Here is a 25,178-nt window from a genome sequence, read left to right on the forward strand (position 1 = left end):
TGTGGGTGACTTAATACACAAAAACTGTGAAAGATTTCTGTATGTGTTTATTTGTTTTATTTTACATGTGGGTTGTCATTTAGTGGTTTATTCACATACAGTATAACACAGTTTCATGATCAGTTCCTGATCTCAAAGCTTATTAGAGTTGTGACATAAAAAAATTTACTTATCAAAAACACGTTTATATAAACACTAAGGAAAATGTACTAAATTCTTGTACACAAAGAAAGAAAACTATCAAAAATAGAGTTCTTTAATATACACTGACGTGAATAATAACAGTTACATGGCAGAGTTAAAGAAGCTATACATAATGTAATTTCAAGCAAGGTCCATTTCATGTGTGCGTTTCCACTGAGGCCTTTAATCCACCCATCAGGTTCAAACCTGATGGGTGGATTAAAGGCCTAGATCTTATCAGCATAGATCAGCAATACGTCTCAGAACAAACATAAATACATGTAGAAAACATTATGTTAAGTGTGTAGCAGTAAACCGGGCAAAACCTTTCATATATATATGACATTTATGTATCAACGTCTGTCTGCATTGTGAGCGAGATCCTGGTACATTTTCACCTGGATGTCTGTCAGTGGTTTGGTGCAGCTCTGACAGATCGTCTGATTAGAACAGAAGAGAATAATAGGAAAGTATTGTGGTAAATTCATAGCATTAAAGTAAAACTAAATAGTTCAGGCCACTGGTCTCTCTATCACTAAAAACCCTGAAAATTTGACTTCAAATATTAAATATTTCCAACTGATATTCAATGATAAAGACTAAATAAGCAACAGTAAAGATAAGTTTGGGAAAAAAATCCTTAATTATCTATTTATCAATCATAAACATATAGCTAGCATGTGTGTATGTGACATAAATTTTGATCGACAGTGTGCGATATTGTGCATTTAAATCTATTACATCATCTCTTAACCTAAAAAACCCCCCAAAAAACAGTTGTAAATCTGTCAGAGGCTGCTGTTTGTATATGACATCACATCAGAGGAAAATTAAGAAAATAGGTTTTCAGGGCCTTTAAACTCAGATTGGTTAGTTTCTGCTGTTATTTTCTAGCAATATATTTCATTAAAGCAACAAATGTTGACATTTGGTGTCTTCTCATTTAACTGCGTCTGTTTATGTCTATGACATGATACAGTGTGTTGTCTTGTAAATTGTATTAAATATAGTGGATTATATGTAATGAAATGTTATGATGCTGAATTTCTTGCAGACTTTGACTTGAACAAGCCATGTCCACTTTTAGATGCAGATCAGAGCTCAACTGTCAGATGTTCCCAACAATCAACAAAGCTAATACGAATTTAGAGACAAAAAACAGTTTTTCTACTTTTCTATTACCATTTTTGTAGCATCTAAATGTCAGAATATTGAGGATGAGGATACACTACTCTCTTTGTTTAATGATACGTCGCTGGTTGACATCATTTGCTCAAAAAGCCAACAGCTGTAACCGCTGCATATACAGGATCTGTCGTCCGTCCACAGTCTCTGAGTCCTCCAGCTGACTAGAGAGGAACCTCGGGGGGGTTGTTCCTCCTCACCCGGGCTTTCCTGCTCTCCTGCTTCAGCTTCAGAGTGCGAAGTTTCTGCTGCCGGCGTTTCTCGCGGTACCACAGTTGCTCGCAGTACTCGTCCGCGCTCATACTGTTGGTCATGTCTTTGTAGTTCTTCACAGGGAGCTGCTGAGGCGGCAGCCATGAGTTCCTGTGTCCTGGCAGCTGAGGCGGAGGAGGTCCGGACTGGCCGAGGAGCCCGGGTACCACAACTCCGGCCGGGCCGATCCTCCCGTGATTTGGGCTGTGGCTGTGCTGGAAGCGGGCGGCGTGGAGGCCGTGGTTGGAGATGATGTTAACGCGGTACCGGGCCAGGACCTGGCTGTAGGAGTGCTCGTAGCTGGTACAGGTGTAGAGGCCTGCATCCGCCTGCTCCAGGCGCTGGACCAGCAACCCCCGCTTCATGTGGAGAGTCCGGTCGTCGTTGCTTTGAGGGAGCTGGGACAAAGTTGGGGAGTGAACACAAAGTAAGAGAAACTGGTCAAAACTCTAGTCTGGACAATAATGATGAGAGTTATATGTTTTCACAGCAACAGGTGACCAGTAAGGATTTAGCTGACACCAAAGGTCTATATCAAAGTCTGATGTCACTATTTTCTGCCTTAGGCCCTGGATGTGAATCATCATCATCTGTCAGCAGCAGATGTTTCTCACCTCTCTGCCCTCGTCTGTCCGACTGAGCGCCTGTTGCTGCTGCTGTGGTCCGTCCGAGTTCTGTCTCGTCCACCTGAGCTCAGCCTGAGACGACCGAGGAACGCACTCCAAGAAGGTGGAGTTTCCCTCCACGCCGTACACCAGCTTCACCTCCACAGAGTCAGAGTCTGAGGTAAAAAGAGATAGAGGGAGAGAAAAAATCATGATATGTTCTGTAGCCTAGCCTATACCCAGAGCAGTTACATGTAGTGAAAAGGTGGGTCGGTAAAAATCAGTTTCATCACAGGCAAAACAGAAAGAGAGAGAAATATACAGAGACGACACAAGCAGATGAACAGTCAGATGTGAACCTCTCTTCATCCTTCACTGTAGTTGTCTCTCTCCTACTGTTTTGGGACTTAAAGACCCCCTCCCATGAAAATCGTGCTTTTCGTGCTTTTCACATGTTCCTGTGGCATTTTTCTTGTGTTAGAGCACATATCAGCAGAAAAGGAAGTGCAAAATTGCATTTCTGAGTTTTTCTGCCTTCAAATTGCTGTGAACCAACGGCAGACGCAAACTGGCAGTTTCAGGGAGACTGAGGTTGACGTGTCACAGCTCCAGGGGAGGGCACTAGTGCTACAAGCTCCCGCCCCGCTCTGCATCTGGCTCAGAGGTGAAAGGCTTGACAGTTCGGTGTAACTATCAAGGTATAACAGGTGTAGCTCACCTGGTAGAGCAGTTTGCACCATGAGCAAGGACTATGTTCCAGTGTGGAGTTTTACGCTAAACGCGCTGAATCTGTAATTGTACAATGTCCAGCTGTCAGCAAGCGGGGGGTGGGGTGTGAGGAGGTGGCTGGGCGGGTGCAGAGCAGTGCAGTCTCCGCCCACCCTCCAGAGGTGCATTGCTAATGTGCATTGCTAATGAGCTGGTTTTAAAATGACCAAAAAGGGTCGCGGGAGGGGGACTTTAAGTATTAAAGACTGTAATTACAAAGTTCATCCTCTAGAGTGCACTATGTGTCTGCTTTCAGAGAAAGATGACAAGGGGAAATAAGTACTTTTATTCCATCATGTTGGCTCATGGACCTGTTTCTCCAGATAAAAGCTTGGAGGGGTGACGCAAAACTAGACTGAGACTGTTTTTATATTTTCAAATGGATCAACATAAAAAATAAAACAGAAGAACTGTGAACTTCTCCTTTTTGAGACATAGCCTACGCTAAAAACTTCAGTCTTTTATCTCTTATTTGGAGTTAATAAAATGAGCTTCAAACTATCAAACACACTGTGGGATTTATGCTGATCTCTCATGGAGCCACCAGAGAAACAGATAAACCCACTGTGACTTTTCACATTCCAGCTCTGCAGTGCCACTTCAGAATACACCATCAATCACACCCCGTGTATATGTGAGTGGAAATCCTCTGTCCCCCCTCTGAGTACAGGCTGTAGTAACAACACTAAGTGTCCATTATGTAACTGAGACGGTTTATTTATAACATGTGGTGGAAACGCTTACCGTCCTCTGTGACTGGGCACTGGCTCCAGGGGTCTCCGTACTTTATATCCTGTCTTCGTGCCCGCCTAACACACACACACACACAGAGAGAGAGAGAGGTTTTATAGCATGCGTATTATTGTTTATGTGTGTGCAGTGCACTGTGCCACCTTCTAAAGGACAGACAGACCCTCTTAAACATCTGGGTCCTGGGTTTCTACCACTCATCCTTTGGAAACTTTCTGCAGGTGGAGGAGCTTTGTCAACTCTGAGTAAATATCCCTTGATGTTGACGCAGTTTAAAATAGCGCATCGTTTTCACTGGACGAAAGACGGACTATCAAAGACTGAGTCTTGGTCATACAATTATTTGTAATCGAGTTTTCAGACAAATTTTTTTTCTCAAAAATATGTGAGTCAACAATAGACTCATCCCCACTGTTTGCTGTGAGTCTGAGGCATGCCCCTCTACCTGTGTATTATAGAAGTGCGACGTTTGCCCTCCAACCTATGGCCAATGTAGAGCTTTGAGATGTTAAAAAAAAATTTGAATTGAAATTTACCATTTTGTTTCCTTTGTGGTTCACAAGGAAGCCACCAACATATCTGTGTGACCTATGTGTTTATGTACGGTACTTTTTTGTTATTATTTGCATTTCACAGATTTTTCTTTTCATGTATTTATTTATATTTTTGTGATGCAGTGAATATACGTGTTTATTTAAATCCATTTGTATATGGATGTCTGCTGTATGCAAACTTACTGATGGTCCAGTACTATTTGAAAATGGAAAAGAAAAACCTGCTGAGTCCTGTGTGTCCTCCAGTTTCTGAGGTGGAGCTGAGCGGACACTGAAGGATTCAGTGTTTTTGGGCACTGATTCAGATGCTAGAGGCAAATGTAAACCTGACCTTGGCTCTACTGAATTCAACCTTATGCAAATGTCCTCTGGAGTCCAGGGACGACCTGCTGCACGTTTCAATCCCCTCTACGGACGTTAGCCCCAACTCAACTTCATGACAGCATGAAACAAAAGTGGGAAAATCTGATCATGGAGTTGCGCAGCCTCCACATTTAATTTAATGTGACATGTGTGTGTGTAAGAGTATGGATCAAAGTATCATCCAATCAGAGTGAAGTATGTAAATCAGATGTGTAGCACAAATCACACCTGCAAAGTCTGTGTATGTGCATATGGAGTAAAACTGAATCTCTTCACCCACTGTCAGTAAATCTCTTCAATTTGTTTATATCGCCCTAATGTTTCCTCTAATTTCATTTATCATTAATTATGTGTGAAAACTGAAGAGGATTGTGGTGTAGGTTAAAGGTGGGTGTGCACTGATGTAGACAGAGGACTCATCAGTTACAGGACAGCGGACAGCTGCAGATAATGTCCCTGCCTGTAGATAAACATGTGAACTCCTCCTCCTCCTCCACCTCTACCTCCACCTCCTCAAAAATATGAAGCTGCTCTGATTCTGACTAAGAAAACATGCAGCGAGAAGAGTTCATGAAAATAAAGTGTGTTGTTTTAGCCATGGTCAAAAGCATCGCCATGTCTCCCTCTCCTTCCTCCTCCTGTCTTTCTGTATCCAAACTCTCATCATCTTTTCTCCATTAGTTTTTGGATTTTTCTTTTCATTTTGTCCACATTTTGCCACTCCTGTGACAGATACACAACCTCTGCCTCCCCCCTCCCTTCGTCCCTCTCTACCTCTTGCTGGTGGCGAAGTATCTGGAGCAGGTCTGTCCGTCCCAGGAGCAATATGGGTCTCTGGCCAGGCAGCACTCAGCGCAGTCAGTCCCGTATAACTCGCACCTCTGGAGCCCGAGCTGGACGACGCCGAGCTCGCTGGACACATACAGTTGTTGCTGTGGCGGAGATGGAGGCAAGGCAAGGCAAGGCAAGGCAATTTTATTTGTATAGCCCGTTTTTTTTTTTTTTTTTTAAGTATATTTTTCGGCTTTTTGCCTTTATTTGATAGTGATGACAGTAGAGATAGACAGGAAATGGGGAGGCAGAGAGAGGGGGAATGACACGCAGGAAAGGTCTGCCCGACGCGGGATTCGAACCGGGGACGCCTGCGGCGAGGACTGTAGCCTCTACATGGGGCGGCCGCTCTACCCACTGCGCCACGCACCGCCCCTGTATAGCCCGTTTTTACAAACAGTTTGTCTCAAAGGGCTTTACATGGCATCGTAACAACATCCTCTGTCCTTAGACCCTCAGGGTGGGTGGGAGGACAGAAAAGCAAGGGTGGGGAGTCGTTACATGTTATTTAAGTTCATCATTCTGTATCCACTTAAATGCCTTGATTAAAAGTCTTTGGGTCTGATTATTATAACTATTATGTCAGACAGACATACAAACAAACAAACAACACTCACTCTCTTGGTTGACAGCTCCATGCTCAGGATTGGTGAGGGACTCTGTTGGATAAAGAGGGAAATGGATGAATGTGCTCACTGCATTACACACCAATACAAAACATATACACTGTGACATCACAAAGTCACAGAAGTCCTGACAGCTGTTTTTTAAGGCTCAGTTTCTGAATACCGGCCATGTGCATTTCTATGTGCACTGAGACTTTGATACTTTGCTTTACTTTACTACCTCAATACTGTATGGAGTTTAAGGGAGAATGAACAAAGGTTTATTACTGTAATATGACATTTCCATCCATTTGATGCCAGATTGGAATATACTATATTGCTCTGGAAATGACTGAATAAAGGCATACATTAATACAATTCAACATGCTCAACAAGTACAAATGGCACAGAAACACAATTCATAAGTATGAAAAGCTTCATATTTTTGGCTGTGATCATGTTAATGAGCTGGTTTTCATCCTGTGATTCAGGATCAAGAAAAACTCCTCAAACACACTGAAATATCCCAGAGTGCACATGATCAGAAACTGGAAAATAGGTCGACTTTGCTAACTTTGTCGGAAAAGCCTAGAGAAAACGGAAAGATGGCATAGTTTACTCCCTCTCAATTGGGTCGGTTTTCACATGAATAAAAAGCCTCATTCATTCAGTCCCAGCAAACTATGCTATGCCCACTGAATGGCAGAAAGAGCAGCGGCTCATATGACTGACACTAAAACTATCGGCATCAATCTTTAACACTGCCGTGTGGAGGTCGAGGAATGTCCTCAGAGCCGCATTAACTGCTGAGGCCCCGGCCTGCGAGGTCAGGGCGGCTACTGTGATTAGAAATCTAATGAGTCTCTTTCCTCCACGGAGGGCGAAACGATCCCACAGCTCCATTTCTCCAGATCACTGGCTCATTTCAGCGAGTCAACGACCCCTGACCGCTCTGAGTGGAGGGGTCGGATTGATGGGGGAGATAAAAGAGGGACGCGATACGGTAGATAACGGGAGAAGGAGAGTTTTTCACAGTGATGTGTAGATGCTGTCTCCAACGAGTTGACCAACCATTCAACCTGAAACCCAGTCAGGGAGAAAACTGACCAGGACTCGGGCAGAAAGCTCTGAAATAAACACTGTGTTCGCTCACAGCTGTAGAGTCTGTGCCACCTGGTTTCCCCCTGTCCCTGTTCTGTGTGAGTCTGGTGGAAATGGGTTAGTTCCTGTTTTAATCTCAGTTATAAGTAAACAGACAATGAGCATCTGGTTTCCTGTTTGTTTGTAGCTGTTTTTGTATATTTTGTTTTTCTGCCATTCTTCCTTCCCTCCACCTGTGCTCTGTTTTCATTCTACTTTAATATTTACCTCCTTATCCTCTTCTTAATTTCATTCTTTCTTTCGTTTGAACATTCACGCTCACTTTCCTCGCTCCTCATATGCTGCTCTTCCCCATTAGTTTGTTCACATCAAGGACCTTGGGAAATATGTGCCCCGCTATCTGTTTTTCTGTTTAGTGGAGTTATTCCAGACAAATATGTTCCAGTGGAAAACAACATGCGAGGCCTCACGCAGCACATCACATGGTGCGGGGCTGGCAGATGGGCAATGGGAGACACCAAAACAAGCTCAGACTTTAACCATAAAAGTCCTGTGGAGCTACGTGTGTGTGTGTGTGTGTGTGTGTGTGTGTGTGTGTGTGTGTGTGTGTGTGTATGTGTGTGTGTGTGTGTGTGTGTGTTTGGATCTGTGTGGGATGATTTGAATCAAGGGGAATAAACTGATGTGAACACCTGATGTGCCACTTTACGTATAAACTCCTGTTTAGCTGTCATTCAAAGTTTTATTTTAACAGCTGCTGCTTGAATGAGGCAGACTTGACACTTGTCTCTCACCTGGAAGATGGTCAGCTCCTCTAGAATGATCTCCTCCGTGTCCCAGTTGTCTTTGATGACTGACACAGCCTTCACCACCTTCCCATCATCTACAAACAAACATTTTGTGATATGTTAACACACTGGTGGAAACACACACTCACAGATACTTAATATTTAGGCTTTGTGGAGCCCAATTCATCTCCGAGTGTCAAATTGACAATGACACAAAGGCTTTTGTTTTGAAAGAACAAAATGACCTATACACCAAAAAGAATAGTGATATTTTAAACATTTACTAACAATTGGTTATAAGCGTCTATTATTCATGATAATGATATTTGATATGCTATTTTTCCGTGTTTAGAAATGTGTAGCTAACTATCTTTTAGTATATTCTTATTCATAATCTGTTTATACAACACTTAAAGTGGTTGATATGTGCCTAAATAAACACGTATTATCATTGTGTTTTAACCAGGAAAACAAGCAAAGGTGCATCACATGTACAGTAGCTTTCTCTTTTAATTCAGCTGAACTGAGACGTGATGCGATGGAAGTTAAGTCCTTCAACAATGTCGAGGAAAATAAAAATTGAAAATTCCCCAAAGTTCACAATGTCGCTGAGACTAAGGAAAATATGTCTCATTCAGTAAAGAATGAGAGTGTGGATGATGAGATTTTAATGATTCGACGGTTGAATTAATGACCTGCAGGTTTCCAGTCCTGACTCACGCTGTGTGTGAAGTTCAGTAACATAACACAGGAACAATAATAATAACTGGCAGTTTTAAACTGTGAAAACACTGTTGCTACAGAGACTGGTTTTGCTCCTATTTAATCATAAATAGTGAAAAAGTTTGCGTTTATTTTATAAACCTTAAATTTCCAGTGGGTTTTCATATTTGGAAACAGGTTACAACATCACTAAGTCATTCAGTTCAGTCAAACACAGTTTACTCAAAGACATCGTGTCTGGTCAGATTTTTCCCATAAAAGTCTCTCATGGATAAATAAATGGTGGGAATTTGGTTGAGAAATTAATTATCAAATCACTAAGTTTTCCGCACATGTTTTGAAAGACAATATATTTTTATAAGGGGCCAATCCCCTCCTGTTCAAATATAAAAAATACACAGAAAATAAATAAAAAGTGACAAACACATCACCAAACATTCTTTAACTGTTGCCACGGTGAAACAGGTCACATTATATGGTGGTAACCTTAGTAACAGAGGGATCCTGAAGGTAAACGCTACACAATGCAGCAAAACCTCAGAGAGGATTTATGGGATTTAGTCACAACTACAACACACAGCAGCTGTTACAGTGAAACCAAACACACTCACTGAGCGTGTAGAGCATCGCAATAACACTGGAGACACACGCTGCAGGTTACAAGGCGCAGAAACATCCAGAAAAACAGAAATTCACACACACACACACACGGTCACACAGATAATGTCAGGATGGTCCCACAGCGAGGCTCTGATCTCTCTGTGGGAACTCTCCCCGGTACGTGTGTGTGTTCAGCTGTGTGTGAGGAACAGACTGAGACAGTACATGCTGTGTGTGTTTGTGTGTTTATGTGTGTGTGTGTGTGTCTAGAGAGGAGCCTGTCAAACAAACCTACACAACCCTACATGGACTAATGATGCTGTGACTAATGGCCATCAGAGACCTTCATCGGTTCATTTTTCTGTTTTTCTAGAGTTTCATTTTATCTTTATTTTGTTTCCCTGAGAAAACACAACCAACTCCTCACACACTCACATCTCTGTTTAGAGAAAGAGGATCGATGCTTGTTGTCCTGATTCAAAGATGTAAATTCAGCAAAGAGATGAAATTACTGTTGTTTAAATGATTGTCACTCCTCTTCAGTATTTCGTTTCTAAACCTGAGGGTTTGCATCTTGGTTTGTTTTTAAACTCATTTCACTTTCTTTCTGATAGCTGAGTCCCCAGTCTGACCAGTCCTCTACTGGTGGCCATTAAGGCCTCAGCGGGTGTTACATGGGTTCAATGTTTAACTTTCACAAAGGCTGAAATGTTAACAACAAACGACTTTTCACTGTGTGAAGCCCCAGGCTGCAGCTACACCAGTGTCAAGTCACATCTGAATAATAATGAAAAGGTCGGTTTAGTTTGGGGCCAAAGGACACAGTGTTTCTCACTCACACCCTTACAGCTCTGCCCTAAAAAGTGTCAGGATTTTCCATCACCCATCCATCCATCTTGTCCACTGATCCAGGGTCAGTTTGTGGTGGAAATATTCCAGACGTTCCTCACCCCAGCAGCATTTTCCAGCTCCTCCTGGGGGATCCTGACACGTTCCCAGATACAAAATCTCTCCACTGTGTTCTGGTCTAACACAATCAGCTGGAGGTGCCTGTAAGACGTCCACTCGACGATACCAAGACGGTGTCCTGACCAGAACCACCTCAACCGCCACCTCCTCACCTTCTCACCTCCTCACCCTGAGCTCTCACACACCCAGCGCAGGAAAATCAGTAAAATGTCAGCTTCTCATGTCTCTCAGCCAAAGTGAAAAGTCAGAACCAAGATGGACACGTGAATTAAGATCTTTGTGCTTCAGCTTCACCACATCCGTCGATCTCCAGCTCCACCTGACTGCAAACATGTTTTTCTCCTGAGATAATGAACTTAGAGCTGAGATAAGATGTGAATGAATGCCAGTGTCACTCTTTAAAATGTCACTTTTGTTCAATTATTTACACACAAATTCTCCACGCTAAACATGGACGACTGGGGGTATGAGATTACATTATGGAAAACTCATGTAGGTGAAGCAAAAAGTGGGATTTAAAAAATATTATAATAGACAAGAGAGTGTGGGAGGATGTTTTAAGCTAATAAAGGTTTATTTTAAAGATCCATCTAACTTGTAACAGTAATGAACAAATGTTTAAACCTGAGCTATTGAGCCACTAAATGTATATTTCATCATTGGAATAAACCATGTTGACGTGAGCACGTGGCCGGGCAGCACAATAAATAATAAAGAGACATAATCCACCCTGACAAACAGCAACAAAAAGAACTCATCCATCAGGCGGCGAGACAAGTGGAGCGGCTCGTCATGGTCGTGCTCCGAGGAGGAGACGTTAACACTTGAAAGAGCAGACGGAGCATTTATCAGGCAGGTGACTGTGGAGCTGATGAGGAGATGAGAGACGGTGGAGAGGAATCCACTTAGAGGAGATGAATGGAGCCATCGGGGACCTGTGGCCCCTCGGCCTGTCACCAGCCGTTAAATATCCTCAACCATTTATCACACACGCACACACACACACACGCACCAACAACCTCTTGAGGTACACAGAGTGGAAAACACACACTTAAAAATGTGTGTGTTCCCCCACCTCCACAGGATCTTTAATGAAATAATGAACAAATCCTTGAAAAGACATTTCCTTCCCTCCACTTCTCCCTCCTCCTTGCTCACCTGTGCCCAGGTGGAGGACGTCGTACGGCCCCTCCTCGGCGTCCACTCTGTCCACCACCACCCTCTTTAACATGTAGGCCGTGTTGATGCGGGTCAGTATGGGTCTGCCGCCCAGAGGCAGGACCGGCTCCCACATCAGCTGGTGCTGCCGCATGAAGCTCACCACCTCGTCCGGGAAGTCCTTGGTGGACTTGTGGAGCGCGTCGTAGGTCTCACTGGGACACTGAGGATAAGACAGGGAAAATATTATCGGTATGATGTGATTAGAAAAAGTTTCCAGTTTGTAATGAGGACGTCAAAAATAATCTGGGTCATTATTTTTTTAAAGGACCCCACACATCCCTCTCATGGCATGTTCACAGTTACGCAGTCAGGAAGAAGGTACAGAAGTATCAAAGCCAGAACCACCGATCTGTTGAACAGCCTCTTCCCCACAGTGACCACACTCCTTAACAAAAGAATGTGAACTGCATGAACAGATTTTAGAGCACCTATTTCTATGATTTCTATGATTTTTATTCTCCTTTATGTACTGACTACTATCTACTATTTTTGTATTTTTCCATGTTTTACTTATTTATTGTTTAAATCAAATGCACTGATCTCCAAATGATCTCCAATGGTGTGGTTTTTATGTGACACATCTACCTAATTAGATAGGTTTCTCTGATGTTTAAAGCAAACGCCTGAACTCTGGTCTCCAACCTGAGGAGATAGATCTGAGAGGTCACAGGTTCACTAAGGGGGAAAAAAAACAACTACTAAATCAAACGTTTACTGGTGCACTAAATCTTGTTCTTTGACATTTTTCATTTTTTCTTGTCAGACAGGATCATATCACCTCCTCAGGTCTGAAAATCCTGCAAGACGTAAGACTGATATATTCAGGATTTGTTCTCACAACCATTAAAAGGTTAATTTCTGTGCAATGCTGTCCAGTTCTTTCTGAGACAATATGACAATCTGATTCTTTTAGCTGATATCAATATGAGAAATAAGTTTAGGTCCTGTTGCTTCTCAGAGACTCACTTTACTTTACCCAACTACAGTATATTCCCACTCACACACCCCACAGTCCTCTGCGTTTTCCAAAAAAAAAGAAAGAAGGAAATTAGAAGCAGATCACAAATATTTCCTGACACCACAGGCAGCTGTGTTAAATGTCACAGCTCACATTGTGATCTTACTCATAGGTTCCTCTAAACTTCCGCTCAACTTTTGGCAAAATCATATTAATGCCATGATGATGATACTTTTGGTTTCTACTCAGGTTTCCCCACATGTTGTCATTTTCTGGCTCCATGAAGACTGTGACTGTTACACCCCTGTGCAACAGGAGGTTCTGACTTTCACCTCTTTGATAGCAAGACGTCATCTTGTTTTCCACTGGAGGTCAACTAACTAAAGCTCCCTCCACCACTCAGTAGCTCACAGTGACATCATGTCTTTCTTAAAGTAAAAAAAAAAAAGAAAAGACTTTTAATCAATTCTACAAAAAGTGGCAATCATTCAGTCAACAGTCACGCAAGTCAAGCTCTTTTTTTGTACAATTAAATAACCAAAGAAAGCATGGCTTTGGGTCTCTCTAGACCTTTATTTTATCATTGTCTGCACCATGTTTTGTTTTGTACATGTTGCCATGTGTCATCTTGTCTAATAAACATTTAAACAGAAGATGAGAAGTAGAGGAGCAGCAGGAGATGAACAGAGGAGGGAGGGGAGAAAAACTTGTTAGGAAAAAATGACTGTGTCACATGTCAGTGTTGATTTGTGGAGAGAGTCACAAGTTTCCATCGATGAGAGGAAGAAGAAAAATAAAAAGGTGGAGCATTGAAAAGATAAAGCAGATGAATAAGCCCTAATGGAGAATATTTTGGACAAGTCACCAACATGGAAACCGTTAGTTCCTGTGCAGTGAGTCAGTGACTGCAGCTTCACCGTTCATGCTTTTAATCACTCTGCTACACACACACAAAAACAGTGACGTGGCCGACCTCTTCTGCCTTCGACCACATGATAGAAAACCACAGAGCTGAATTCCCCAGTGCGCAGGGTGAAATAACACCTGACACGCTGAAACACTAAAGGCTCAGCGTCCTGACAGGTTGAAGCTTCCCAGAGGAGTTCGTGGCCGAGGTGTTAAATCAGCCGAGGCTCAAGCTCTCACAGCTTCATCAGCCTGTTTTCATTAGACGTGTTCTGTGTGTTTGGAGACTGATCTCACAGGGAATCCACACAAACATAAATACCGTCCACTCATCACTGCATTAACAAAGAGTTACGAGCTGTGAGCGTTAAATGTCCCACATATGCGCTCTGAGCTTCTTGATTGGTGGACTGGGTTTCTGAGTGATCCAATGAAAACATAGCAGATTTCAGGTAAAATACTCAGAGAAACCAAATCGTGCAACATTTCGGATGTGGATCCAGGTGGGTGTCGGCTTGGTGACTGCTTTGTTGTGACATCACAAAGTCACAGAATAGCTGACGGCTGGTTTCAAGGCTCAGTTTCTCAGTACAAAAAAGAATATTTGAGGGAAAGAATAAAACCTTGAAACAAATCTGTATGAATAAATTCACCAGTTGTGGTTGAGCTGAACCTGAACACCACACTGTACTAAACAGACCTCCTTGAGACGAATAGATGATTTGTAAATAATAATGTGTCTCAACCATAAACTATGCAAGTTTATGGTTGTATGTGTTTGTACTCACAGTTCCAGGTCTCGGGTAGGGGATACGGCCTTTATACTCCACCCAGCGATAGTCGGGCCCCTCTTTGTGGGCGAAGGGCCCATTGAAAGCCGCCCTGATAGAAGCCATGGAAAATACACACACTGCAGAGCCACGGAAGATGGAGCTGTGGGAGAGAGAGGAGGAGAAAACGTGTTGGCTGTGATGGAGAAGAGAGAGGAGAAGAATTCATGATATTCAGGACACTGGAACCTGGGAACAAAAGAAAGGGATGAAAGAGTGAGATAGAAAGAGGGAAACGATGAAAGAACATAGAGAAAGGAAAAGGCAGAAAGAAGCTAGAAGGATAAAGTAGGAGGGAGGAGGAGATGAGGGGACGAGTGAGGGAGGAGAGGAGGCAGCTTTAATACCTCAGGGTTACAATAACACACCCAGCCGGGCCTCTTCACCTTTGACCGCGGCACCCACCTCCCAATCAGCCTGACCCCTGGTCCTCCACACCGCTGGGCGTGTGCACATGCCAGCCTGGCTGTTAACAAGTGGCCTAGTCTAACTCCATGGTTCACTTTATATTTTGTAGGATTGAAGCAAAATGTATCTTTTTTTTTTCTTTTGGAAAGTTGCTAGAAGCTAAAATGTTAAATCACACTGAAAGAGAGATTACTGTTATCATAAACTGTGTAATTATACCACAGAGGACGTCAAGATCCTGTGTCTTTCCTAATACTTCTGGAAATGTTGGTTTTTAGACAATATGGTGCACATAACAAAGTAATAGCTCTACTAGTCTAATAAACCTTACACAGTTACAGCAGCACCACATACAAGGTGCGTTAAGGTCTGATGAGTGAACTCTCACCTGGATGTGCTGAAGACGCCATAGATGGTGGGATTCTGAAGGTCCTTGGTCTCCAGGACAAAGATGTCCTCTAGAATAAAAACACACAGTCAAACAAAGCTTTAAAATCAAACACTGTGACTCAGGTTAAAACACACATCATGTCACTGACACTGTTTTCTCCTCATAGAAGGGAGGCAGGCGTGGACAACCTGTCATACTTCATTTGTTTTTACTGTCTGTGCGTCAGCTGTTAAAGAGCTTTGACCTGGAGTAACCTACAGTGCAGGATGAGGCCCTAGATAAACCGATGAAGTGATTCAGCAAAGTGAAAGATACAATTCCAAATAAGTGCGTTTCAACGAGGGTGAGGTGAGAAAAGACGAGGGAGGAGAGAGGAGGGAAGGAAAGGAGGAGACGTTTCATAAAGGTTTTTGGAAGATAAAGTCATGAAAACACAGGAGGGAGAGAAGAGCGGGGGACAGAGGATCATACAGAGGTTAAATAATAAAAGGGGGAGGGAGCTGAGGAGGCAAACAGAGGAGAGGAAGGAAAAGGAAAGGAGGGAACAAGCGTTACCGAGCTCATCGAAATGAGTGTCCACTCCAGACGGGCCAGGAACAGAACAGACCAGTCTGGCTTTGAGGAAGGTCGTCCAGCGGTTGATGAGACTCCTCCTTCCCCCGACGTCATTCTGGACAGACAGAAATACAATTTACTGCTAGCTGTTTTACATTTAAGTTTTAGTCTATAAATTAGGTTTGTGGACTTCTGATGCACTGGTTTGGACTGTACAAAAATTACATATGACTATATACATGAAAATTACAATAAAGCAGAAGTTGCCCTTCCATATGTACTACACTGGGCAGCTGTGGCTCAGGAGACAAAGCGGGTAGTCAACTAATCAGAAGGTTGCTGTTCAATTCCTGCCTCCTCCAGTTTCCACGTGTCAAATGTCTGTGAGTTTTGTCTTTGTTGATACTTGCAGCAACAACACATCTCTGTCTCTGTGTCTGTACCTTGCAGACTCGAGCCACGCGGCTGTACACCCTCTTGTCCCACTGTCCCGCCTCCACGGCCCGCTCCTTGAAGAAGAAGTAAACCTTGTCGTCGTCCGGGCTGTGAGTGTCTGGGATGGAGAAGGAGCCCACGAACTCCGGTTCTGATGGGGAGAGGGTGTGAGGTAACGATAATGTGAGATAATGAGGTGATGTGTTTGTGGTTTTATAAAAAAAATCCTCTCTGGAGTGAGAGCCCAGACTGCAGCTCCTCACCGTTGAGCCAGTTCTGGTCGTAGGCCTCGGTGCGGATGTAGTGCTGGCTGCTGCCCTGCACGGTCGTACGGAAGATCGCAGCATTGGCTCCCATAAAGTCCACGGAGGTCCCTGCGTAGAGTTCTCCGTCTGTAGACAAACAGCAGCACATCACACCTACTATCTCAGAAACAGTGTTTGCATTAAACACAACAAATCTTGCTGAGATGGCTTCACTGACCAAAGCAGAGAGTGTTGCAACACTCACAGCTGTTTCAAGTGTTTCATCTTAATTCTTCTGCTGCCCTGAGACCTCAACATGTTCAATTACAGAAGAAATCTTCACTGTAAACAGCCCAAAGCCTCCAGAGCTCTTACTGGTATTATTATTGTCTGTGAGCAGCAGCTTTTTTAAATTATACTTTACCGTCAGGGATTAAAAACCCACTGAGAAAAAGCTGTAAACATCTGAAAACTATAACTACATGATGTAATTTGTGATGTGCAAACAGATGCTGGATCGCTTGATTCTCACAACTTAAATAACTGTGTTTTTTTTCTCTTTTTTACATTCTTTCTCTCTCTTACAACATACAATACCCTCACCTCAGACAGCACACCCAACAAGAGAGAGAGAGATAACTGAATAAATGAATAAGAAAAATGAAATAGAAATAAAAAATAATTGACAATAGGCTACTTCAACTATGCAGAAATAAAATATAATTTCATATAACTGTAACATGTGGAACAGCCTACTGAACGCAGATCCCTGCAGGAAGCTGTGACTTGTCTTGCATTATCTTATTCATTGACAGTGTTGTAAATGTAACATGGTTTTGTTGTCATTTAAAGTTTTGTTTAAAAATGACATGCCTTACATTGGAAATGTAGTTCCCCTTCGCTTTGTAGACTGTGTCATAAATAATGTAAAGATGTGTGAATTTTCAGTGTCACAAGACTTAAACCAGCACTAAGTAACTTTTCAACCTTCATAAAATATTTTCATAACTTTTGTGATGATACATTGACTTACAACAAGTTGAATGACACCTCTGTCATGGCCTGAGGGGGTCTGTATCTCTTTCTCTGGCACTAAGCAGCTTTGAGGAGCATGGTAGGAACCCTGCTCTCACTTAAGTTTCACTTTCACTTTTGCGAGTCACAACAAGGAGGGAACAGGCAAAATGGCACTTTAGCAATGGATTAGCCTATGTTTGTGTTTTCACTTTGAAATGATCCACTGGAAACAGAAACTTAGTTTTGATGTCTTCTGTTAATTTTAATGCAGGATATTTACAGGGCTTCACGCTAGTGTTCATGGGAAATGGAGTCTTCCTTCAGGCAAAACACTACCGCTTTGGTCCACAGGCGCCAAAACTCAACCAAAACTGAAAGTTCTTTAGTACTGCTTTAAAGAATCTCAAGGTGTCTGTGCTGCCATTTTGCATTTTTTTTCAAATCAACAAATCAACATACAAAGAAGGGAAATCCTTTTCTTCACTGGGGTGTTGATGTTTTAGGACCCGCACAAGTGGTCTAACGTCGCGTGAACATGGATCTTGTGGGTGATGTGCAAACTTCAGCGAGTCCAGAGCGACAGGAGGTGATGAAGCCTTTGATCATCCTCGAAGCTCTTCATCGCCACTAGACGACAGTCGCTGAAACAGCTGGACGGGGACTACAGGAGCGGTTCAGTAACACAGAGCTCAGCCGTGTGTCTGTCGGCCAGGTGAGAGCACAGTCCTGTTTGTACCTCTGGTGTTTTGTTTTTTTCGGCTTTGAAGTCGTCCAGCTCGTCCTCCGGGGAGTGGACGCTGGCTGGCCGGACACCAGGCCGGACTAGAGGGTGCGCCATGTTCCTGATGCCAGCTCCTTTTCCTCTGGGCCTCCTCCTGGACCTGGAGCCAGCACATCCTCTGTTGTTGATGTTGGCTCTGCCTCACGGGGCCTCGCGGGGCCAAGTTGGACCAGGAGGAGAACTCATAGAGCAGCAGAGTGAGCACTGTACTGCAATAATTATAATGTTTGTCATGTGTGATAAGACGCAGTGCGGGAGGAGCTCGCAGAGTGAGAATAACCAGAGCAGGTATAGGACGGCCGCTGCACTCGCAGGCGCCATCTTGTTTATTTACACAGCAGGATGTGATGTGCGTCTCTTCAAACGGACTCGCAAACAACATCACAAAGTTCAGTCCAACAAAGACCTTTCACCTCCAAACATTGCAAATCTATTTAACTTTATTGCTCCATCTTTCCGATTTGTGCCTCCCCGCATAGCTGGAAACTGCATCACTATAAAAACCACTGAACATCCTCTGGTGTCCTGTGTGTGTGTGTCTTCTGCTGCAGGTCCAGCTCTTCTCTCTCTCTGTCCATCAACACCAGCACAACAATCAGAGTCAAAAACTCAGTTTGAAAACTCACAGCTGCTTCCATGGAGGCTCTTTGTCTAAAAGCAGTTGATGTGTTTTACGTCCTCAGTGTCGCGTGGGGGCAACAGCTGACGTCAGTATGCGAAATAAGTCAAGCGGACCACACACGCCACGGCTGAACGCACGATCTGTGGCGAGCAACGAGACAGTGGTGGGATTGTACACAGTGGAACATTAGTGTCTCCAGAATATGAATACAGCTGTTAGGGGACGACAGAGCATGATTTAATATATATCCACTGTGTGTGTGTGTGTGTGTGTCTGTGTGTGTCTCCCTCTGTGTGTGTGGGTGGACACAGTGTGTTATGTGAGGATTCTACAAATGTGAGACCCACCAGTCAGTCGAGCAGTGAAGGGCTCTCTGGGACTGAAGGGACATTTTCCTCTGCCTGACTCCACAATGTGAGACAACATGAAGAACGGCCCCTGAGAGAGAGAGAGAGAGAGAGACCACACACAAAGACAGGGTTATCGATAAACCAACGGTCAAATAGGAAACTGATTCTTCATTTCTTCATGCGTTTCTGTTGATTTTCAACAGAAAACTGAAGCTGAAGCTGAAGCTCTGCAAACAGGAACCAAAACAAACGGGTATCGTTGATTCTTGGTATTAATTTCCATCACATTGTCAATTTTTGCATCGTACCAAAGAACTCATAACATAAACTAACCGTGATTTATTTTTCTTTTCTTTTTTTTTTTTAAAGTATATTTTTTGGCTTTTCATGCCTTTATTTGATAGGACAGTTGAGAGTGTGACAGGAAATGGGAGGCAGAGATGGGGGGAATGACATGCAGGATAGGGCCGTCCGACGCGGGACTCGAACCGGGGCCGTCTGCAGCGAGGACTATAGCCTCAACACATGGGGCGGGTGCTCTACCAACTGAGCTAAACTCCGCCCCAAGATTTGAACCAGTAATCGAACCCACAACCTCATGATCACTAAACCTTTACTCTGCCACTTCACCACAGAGAGCACCGTGATTTATTTTTCTAAGGGACACAAATATGTGACAGACCCCACCGTACTGAAGAGATTAATCAGTGAATGAACTGCTGTCTCACCTCAGCGTTGTGTCCGATGTGCAGGTATGTGCACTGTGGATGGTAAGCACCGGTGCCGCAGACATAAACATGGGTCTTATTGAAGGGCTGCAGCAGCCGCACAAAGTTGGCGCAGTCCGTCTGAAAACACAACGCCATAAAATATATTAACATTTAGTTTAAACACTGAGTTTATTCACAGTATTCAATTCAACACTTTATTTCAGAAACAGAGGCGGTCCATAGAGCAAAACAAACACACAAGAAGAAAAAAGAGACAGATACTCAAAATATCAAATATTTACATATAAGATAAAATGCCAATGCCTCCAAAGCCTTGAGGTGAACCTAACCAATGAAGAGTAACAGGGAGAATCCTGTATCCTGTTGTTTTATAGCATAAATGTTGAAGAGTTAGCCTGGACTAATTTTCCTATGCAGTCAAGCTTTGGATTAATTCAAAGCTCCATGTTTTCATCTTTTACTGCATTTTATCTCTGACCCTCTTTCCCGATTGGCTGACTGTTTTCTGAGTGATCCAATAAAAATAGAGCGGATGTCAGGTAAAATGCTCAGAGAAACCAAATCCTGCAAGTGTTGAATGGTGAGTGACTGCTTTGTTGTGACATCACAAAGATGCAGAAGTCCTGACTTACCTCCAGGCTTTTCCCTGCCAGCTTGCAGTGCTCCACATGCTCCTTCGCAGCCGGCCAGTAGACCTGGTGGAGAAAAGGAACAGCGCTCTAGTGCTTGGCTGCAACACGTTGAATGAAAACATAATCTTCATCAAAAACCAAAAAGAGTCAAACGCCTGTGTTTTAATGTCTCACCATGCGCGTGGGCAGGTCCAGGCTGTCCGGCCTCAGCAGGTAGATGTGGTCTTTTCCGCCCACCAGCAGCCAGCCTTGGTCCTCATCCAGCAGGAGGGCCTGGTAGCCCCCGCTGCGCCCGCCCTTCCAGTAGACCGCTGAGCTGTTCCTCAGGTCTGAGAGAGAGAGAGAGGACACAGTTCAATCAATCAGATTTGATCCAGTGATGCAACACTGTAACAGTATCAGGGCTGTTCTGACCCACAGAGGCAGTTTTCACCCATGTGTGCAGGTCAACACACGATAACACAAAAAGCGCTGAACTGATTTGCACAGATCTTATTGTTAGAGTAGAAACTGTTCGATTCAGGTGCTGATCCAGTTGAAGAGACAGATCTTAGAATTCTTCATCACTTCACTTTCCATTACAAGTTTTGCAAGTTTTTAAAGACTTCCATCAGATGTATATGAAAAATGAATAGTAAGTGCTGGTTTGACATGTTCGTGTGCTGGTGAATTTCTCAGGAAGTAATGCTTGATTCCTGATGTAAAAATATCAGACATATTAATGGGTTGAGAGCTGTGACTTTGTGTAGTTTGGTGCAGATCCAGATCATAATGTGGATGCTGTGGAGGAAAGAAAACATTTAGCCTCAGAGGAGGAACCGGCTGATCTGACCAGTTCTGTGCTGTTGTTGCCCAAGGAGAAACGCTGAGCGCAGGGTTTTACTTGTGGCAAAGAGTTTTTACAGTGTGGTTGTTGCAACATTTACTTATCTGAATGCTTCCTCCACCACAGTACAACACACACACACACACACACAGTCGCAGCAGCAGTTCATCAGTGGGGCTGCAGAGCCGGTGCCTCTGGGGAGTCGGTGCTAAAGCAGCCAGAAAACGACCTGAACAAGCAGAGCAAATTAACCCTGAAGCTGTGGCTGCTCGGCCGCCACGCTGTTTACTCTGTGACGCTGTTCGACAGGCCGCCCTGGGCCGTGAGTGATAACCGGAGCGAGGAGGGTTTCACTCCAACAGGCAATAGATCCAAACTGAAAAGACGTATGGTCCAGTAATAATAATAATGATGGAGTCAAAAATATATTTCATGCCAGTGCTGTGATTAAATTTCATGTTTTCTTATAGTTTCATTTTTCAAATTAAACCTTGCGTTCTCCTGCCCTCAGTCTGTCGAATGGAAAAATAAATAGAGGCAATAAATTATCACTTACTGCACAAAAACACCAAAATGTCTCAGGTCACGACTCCATTAAACTTAACTTAGAAAATGAACTTAACTAATTCAACTTGAATAACTTAACTTACATAACAACTTAACTGAAATATAAATATGTGTTGCTTGTCTTGCTTTTTTGTGACAGGAAAGTGAAGATCCTAAAGTTGTTTGGGCAAAACAATTTGGGAAATTGTGATTTTTTATTTTATTGTTTTAGACATTTTATTGATCAACGATTTATTGATTAACATAATCCACATGTTTAACAGTTATGTTTACTTGCGGTTACAGTGTTCTCCAACTCTGTGGGATTTAGCTTTACTCCAAAACTTTTGGGTTGTCGCATAAATATAGGTCACAGGATTTTTTCATTATGAAAAGACTCCTTTATATTCTTATTAATCCTGCACCTGCATTAGATTTGCTGAGCTCTACTGGAGGTAGATCCATGAACTCCAGCTATAAATCAAATCAAAGCAACTAATTAACCCTGAAATCCTCAGTGTTTTCTTGCCTGTAACCTGCCCCCGCCACCGCCACCTCGCCTTGCCGTAAATAATCACCTGATGAACGAAGGAAATTAACCATGAAACTCCTCGAATCTGTCGTCAGGCTTACTTACTTACAGCAGCGGACCCCACACTGACGTCTGCACCCCGGTGTGCACAGAGACGCTGCTGCTGCTGTGTGTCCTGAGCGGCTGAAAGGACGGAGGAGCCGCAGCTTTGAACGCAGCACGGCACATTTGTTACACTTCAGCACCATTTAAAAAGAAATCCATCACTGCTTTCATCAGCTCAGACGGCGGGACGGCAGAGTCCCTGCTTCCTAACCAGCCGTGGAAAACGGAAAAGAGAAAGAGAGAGTACTTGGTCCAGTTTATTTGTGAAACTTTAAATCACACTCAGACTGAAGGAGTTTCACACACCCAACACAAAAATAATAAAAGAAGTAATAAGGCAGAGTGGTTCTCTATGTTAGTCTTCTGTTTTATTCAGAAGTGTTGATCCACATGAGACTCTCCTATGATTGGCTGACTGTTTTTGACTGATCCAATAAAAATGTTGCAGATTTCAGGTAAAACACCCGGAGAAACCAAACGCTGCAAGTGGTGGGTGGTGGGTCCAGGTGGGCGGGGCTTAGTGAATGCTTCATTGTGACAACATAAAGTCGCAGGAAGTCCTGTTTTTAAGGCTCAGTTTCTGAATACAGGCTGTGTGCATTTCTCTGTGGACTGAGGCTTTGTTACTTTCACAGTATTAATATAGAACCTAGAGCTGCTCTATAACACACTACATATGGACATCTGTCTTTATACTGTATAGGCGCTTTAACACAAACATCTGCCTTTAGACTGTATCCGACTTAAAAACTTGATTTCAAGGCCCAAACATCAAACCACAAACTTTGGTTGATCACCTGAAGGTCGGGAAACCAAAGCAGTTGGAAATGATTGAAAATGTGCAGTAAATTTTCACTTTTATTTTCTTTAACTTGAAAAAATAATATAATAAATCACATTAAGAAAACGCTGCACTGAAGCCCCTCTGACCTGAAGCTCAACAATTTACTTCTAAATTCTAGGAAATAAACCCTGGAGAAACTCCACTTCTTCACATTCAATGTTAACTTCTCGCTAACTCTCTGAACAAATTAGACTTGCCAAGGGTGGAGACGTTTACAGGAGCATGTCTCAATTTACCTGTTGTCAGTTATAACATTATGTCACGTCGAATATATGCAGATTGTGCGCCCAACACACAACAGCGGTTAGTGGGAGTGCAGACGTTTCTGTGCTGATTACGGCTCTGGAAAACATTACACAAACAGTTCATGTGAAACTGCTCCAAATGTTCTACATCACAGACACAGACACGAGACCTGATGAGTTTCACACATGGAACGATGCCGATGTAACGATGATCTGCACACACACACACACACGCACACACACACACATGCATGCCTGACAAAGCTGAGCATACTGTAGGCCTTCAGCTTTTCTTCCTCTGAAATCAGATCTAACAGCATCTGCAACATCTGTTCATGCACCGTTTATGAGATCTTCACAGCTCATTTCTCATTGAGACCATCATGATCACGCTTGCACACACACACACACACACACACACACACACACACACACACACACACACACACACACACACACACACACACCACACACACACACACACACACACACACACACACACACACACACACACACACACACACACACACACACACACACGTAAATGACTGGATTTGAGGGAAGTTGTGGGAACTCCTCATGGTCTGCGTACTTTGAGTTTCACGTTTCATTAACAGGACCTTAACAGAAAGTTTTCACTTTGTTCTTCTCTTCTGCTGGTGGTGATTGCTGCTCAGACTCTGTAAGCTGACAGCTTTTCTTTACTCCAGACAAACTGCTATGGCTGCTACTAAAGACATGAAGTACTAACATCCTGCCTGCTAAAAAATTAGTGCAAGGACAGACTCTACATTGTGCAAAAGATTTGGTGTTTGACCATTTACAGGATGAGTTGTGTGATGTTCCTCAGAGAACTTCATGGTTCAGCTGAAAGAGCTGAGCTTTGTCATATGATGAACAGGTTGTTAACAGCACAGCAGTTTAATGATGATGACTTCATCCTTATTCTTCTTTCTTGTGTTTCTATTCTCTTCCATTTTTTTCTTTTTGTCCCAGCTTCCGATCTAACAGATCATGATACAACACTGTGATTCATAACATCTAAAACTTAAGTTCTGAAGTGAAGTCCTGTTGCTCATGAACACAAACATCTGGTAAATACAAAAGGAGCAGTGACTCAGAGCTGTACAGGTCTATATTGATCACAGGAATCAGCAGCACTGGGCTTAGAAGACACAATGGATTATGGGAGACTGAGGGCTGCAGATGATACATCAGATACTTCTGAGCTATGTGGATGTAATACAGGTTAGACAAAAATGACTTTTTCTTGTTTTTCTTCCAGCAGAAAACTGTAAAACAGATGCAAGAAAAAGTAAGATGTGAGAATTCGAAGAAAGAAGCAGATGGATCCTAAACAATCCTCTGAGCCCTGATGGATCTGAGGGGTTTTAGCTGGAGCCTCTGAGAGCGATGGAGCTGCAGATGATAAAAGTGAAGCAGGATTTTATTTTATGGAGCTGCTGCACTTGGCTCTGCCTCAGCGACTCTTATAGATCCCATCCATCAGACGAGCCAACGATGGGAAATGGACCACACGATGAAAGAAAACGTAGCAGGAGATATCTCAAAGCACTCTCCCCGCGGGGGACGCGGCGGAAAATATGACATGAAATAGTGAAGAGGAGACCAAACCAAACGCCTTACATCACACTCTTCAGATCCGTCATTTTCTGCCCTGAACTTTTCTATTAGTTTTCCTGATAACTTGTGAAAACTCC

General features: G+C 43.2%; 1 protein-coding gene across 1 annotated transcript in view; it reads right to left on the minus strand.

Annotated features, from left to right (window-relative positions):
• Positions 1-33: 33 nt before the first annotated feature.
• The window catches only part of LOC146987544 (semaphorin-3D), an 83,680-nt gene continuing 58,535 nt past the window's right edge, over positions 34-25,178 (minus strand). The window contains exons 4-19 of the mRNA XM_085776758.1: positions 20,534-20,688; positions 20,360-20,422; positions 19,725-19,844; positions 18,994-19,084; positions 16,245-16,373; positions 15,990-16,132; positions 15,547-15,661; positions 14,989-15,058; positions 14,151-14,295; positions 11,436-11,658; positions 7,992-8,080; positions 6,109-6,150; positions 5,435-5,592; positions 3,738-3,802; positions 2,235-2,401; positions 34-2,018 (exon numbers count right to left, since the gene is read on the minus strand). Coding sequence (XP_085632884.1) covers positions 1,533-2,018; positions 2,235-2,401; positions 3,738-3,802; positions 5,435-5,592; positions 6,109-6,150; positions 7,992-8,080; positions 11,436-11,658; positions 14,151-14,295; positions 14,989-15,058; positions 15,547-15,661; positions 15,990-16,132; positions 16,245-16,373; positions 18,994-19,084; positions 19,725-19,844; positions 20,360-20,422; positions 20,534-20,688 — 2,261 coding nt within the window. The 3' untranslated portion in view covers positions 34-1,532. The remainder of the gene's footprint in view (positions 2,019-2,234; positions 2,402-3,737; positions 3,803-5,434; positions 5,593-6,108; positions 6,151-7,991; positions 8,081-11,435; positions 11,659-14,150; positions 14,296-14,988; positions 15,059-15,546; positions 15,662-15,989; positions 16,133-16,244; positions 16,374-18,993; positions 19,085-19,724; positions 19,845-20,359; positions 20,423-20,533; positions 20,689-25,178) is intronic.

Source organism: Trachurus japonicus, chromosome 5, assembly GCF_045865225.1.
Source record: "Trachurus japonicus isolate A0001 chromosome 5, Traja_1.0".
In the NCBI taxonomy this organism is placed as follows: domain Eukaryota; kingdom Metazoa; phylum Chordata; class Actinopteri; order Carangiformes; family Carangidae; genus Trachurus; species Trachurus japonicus.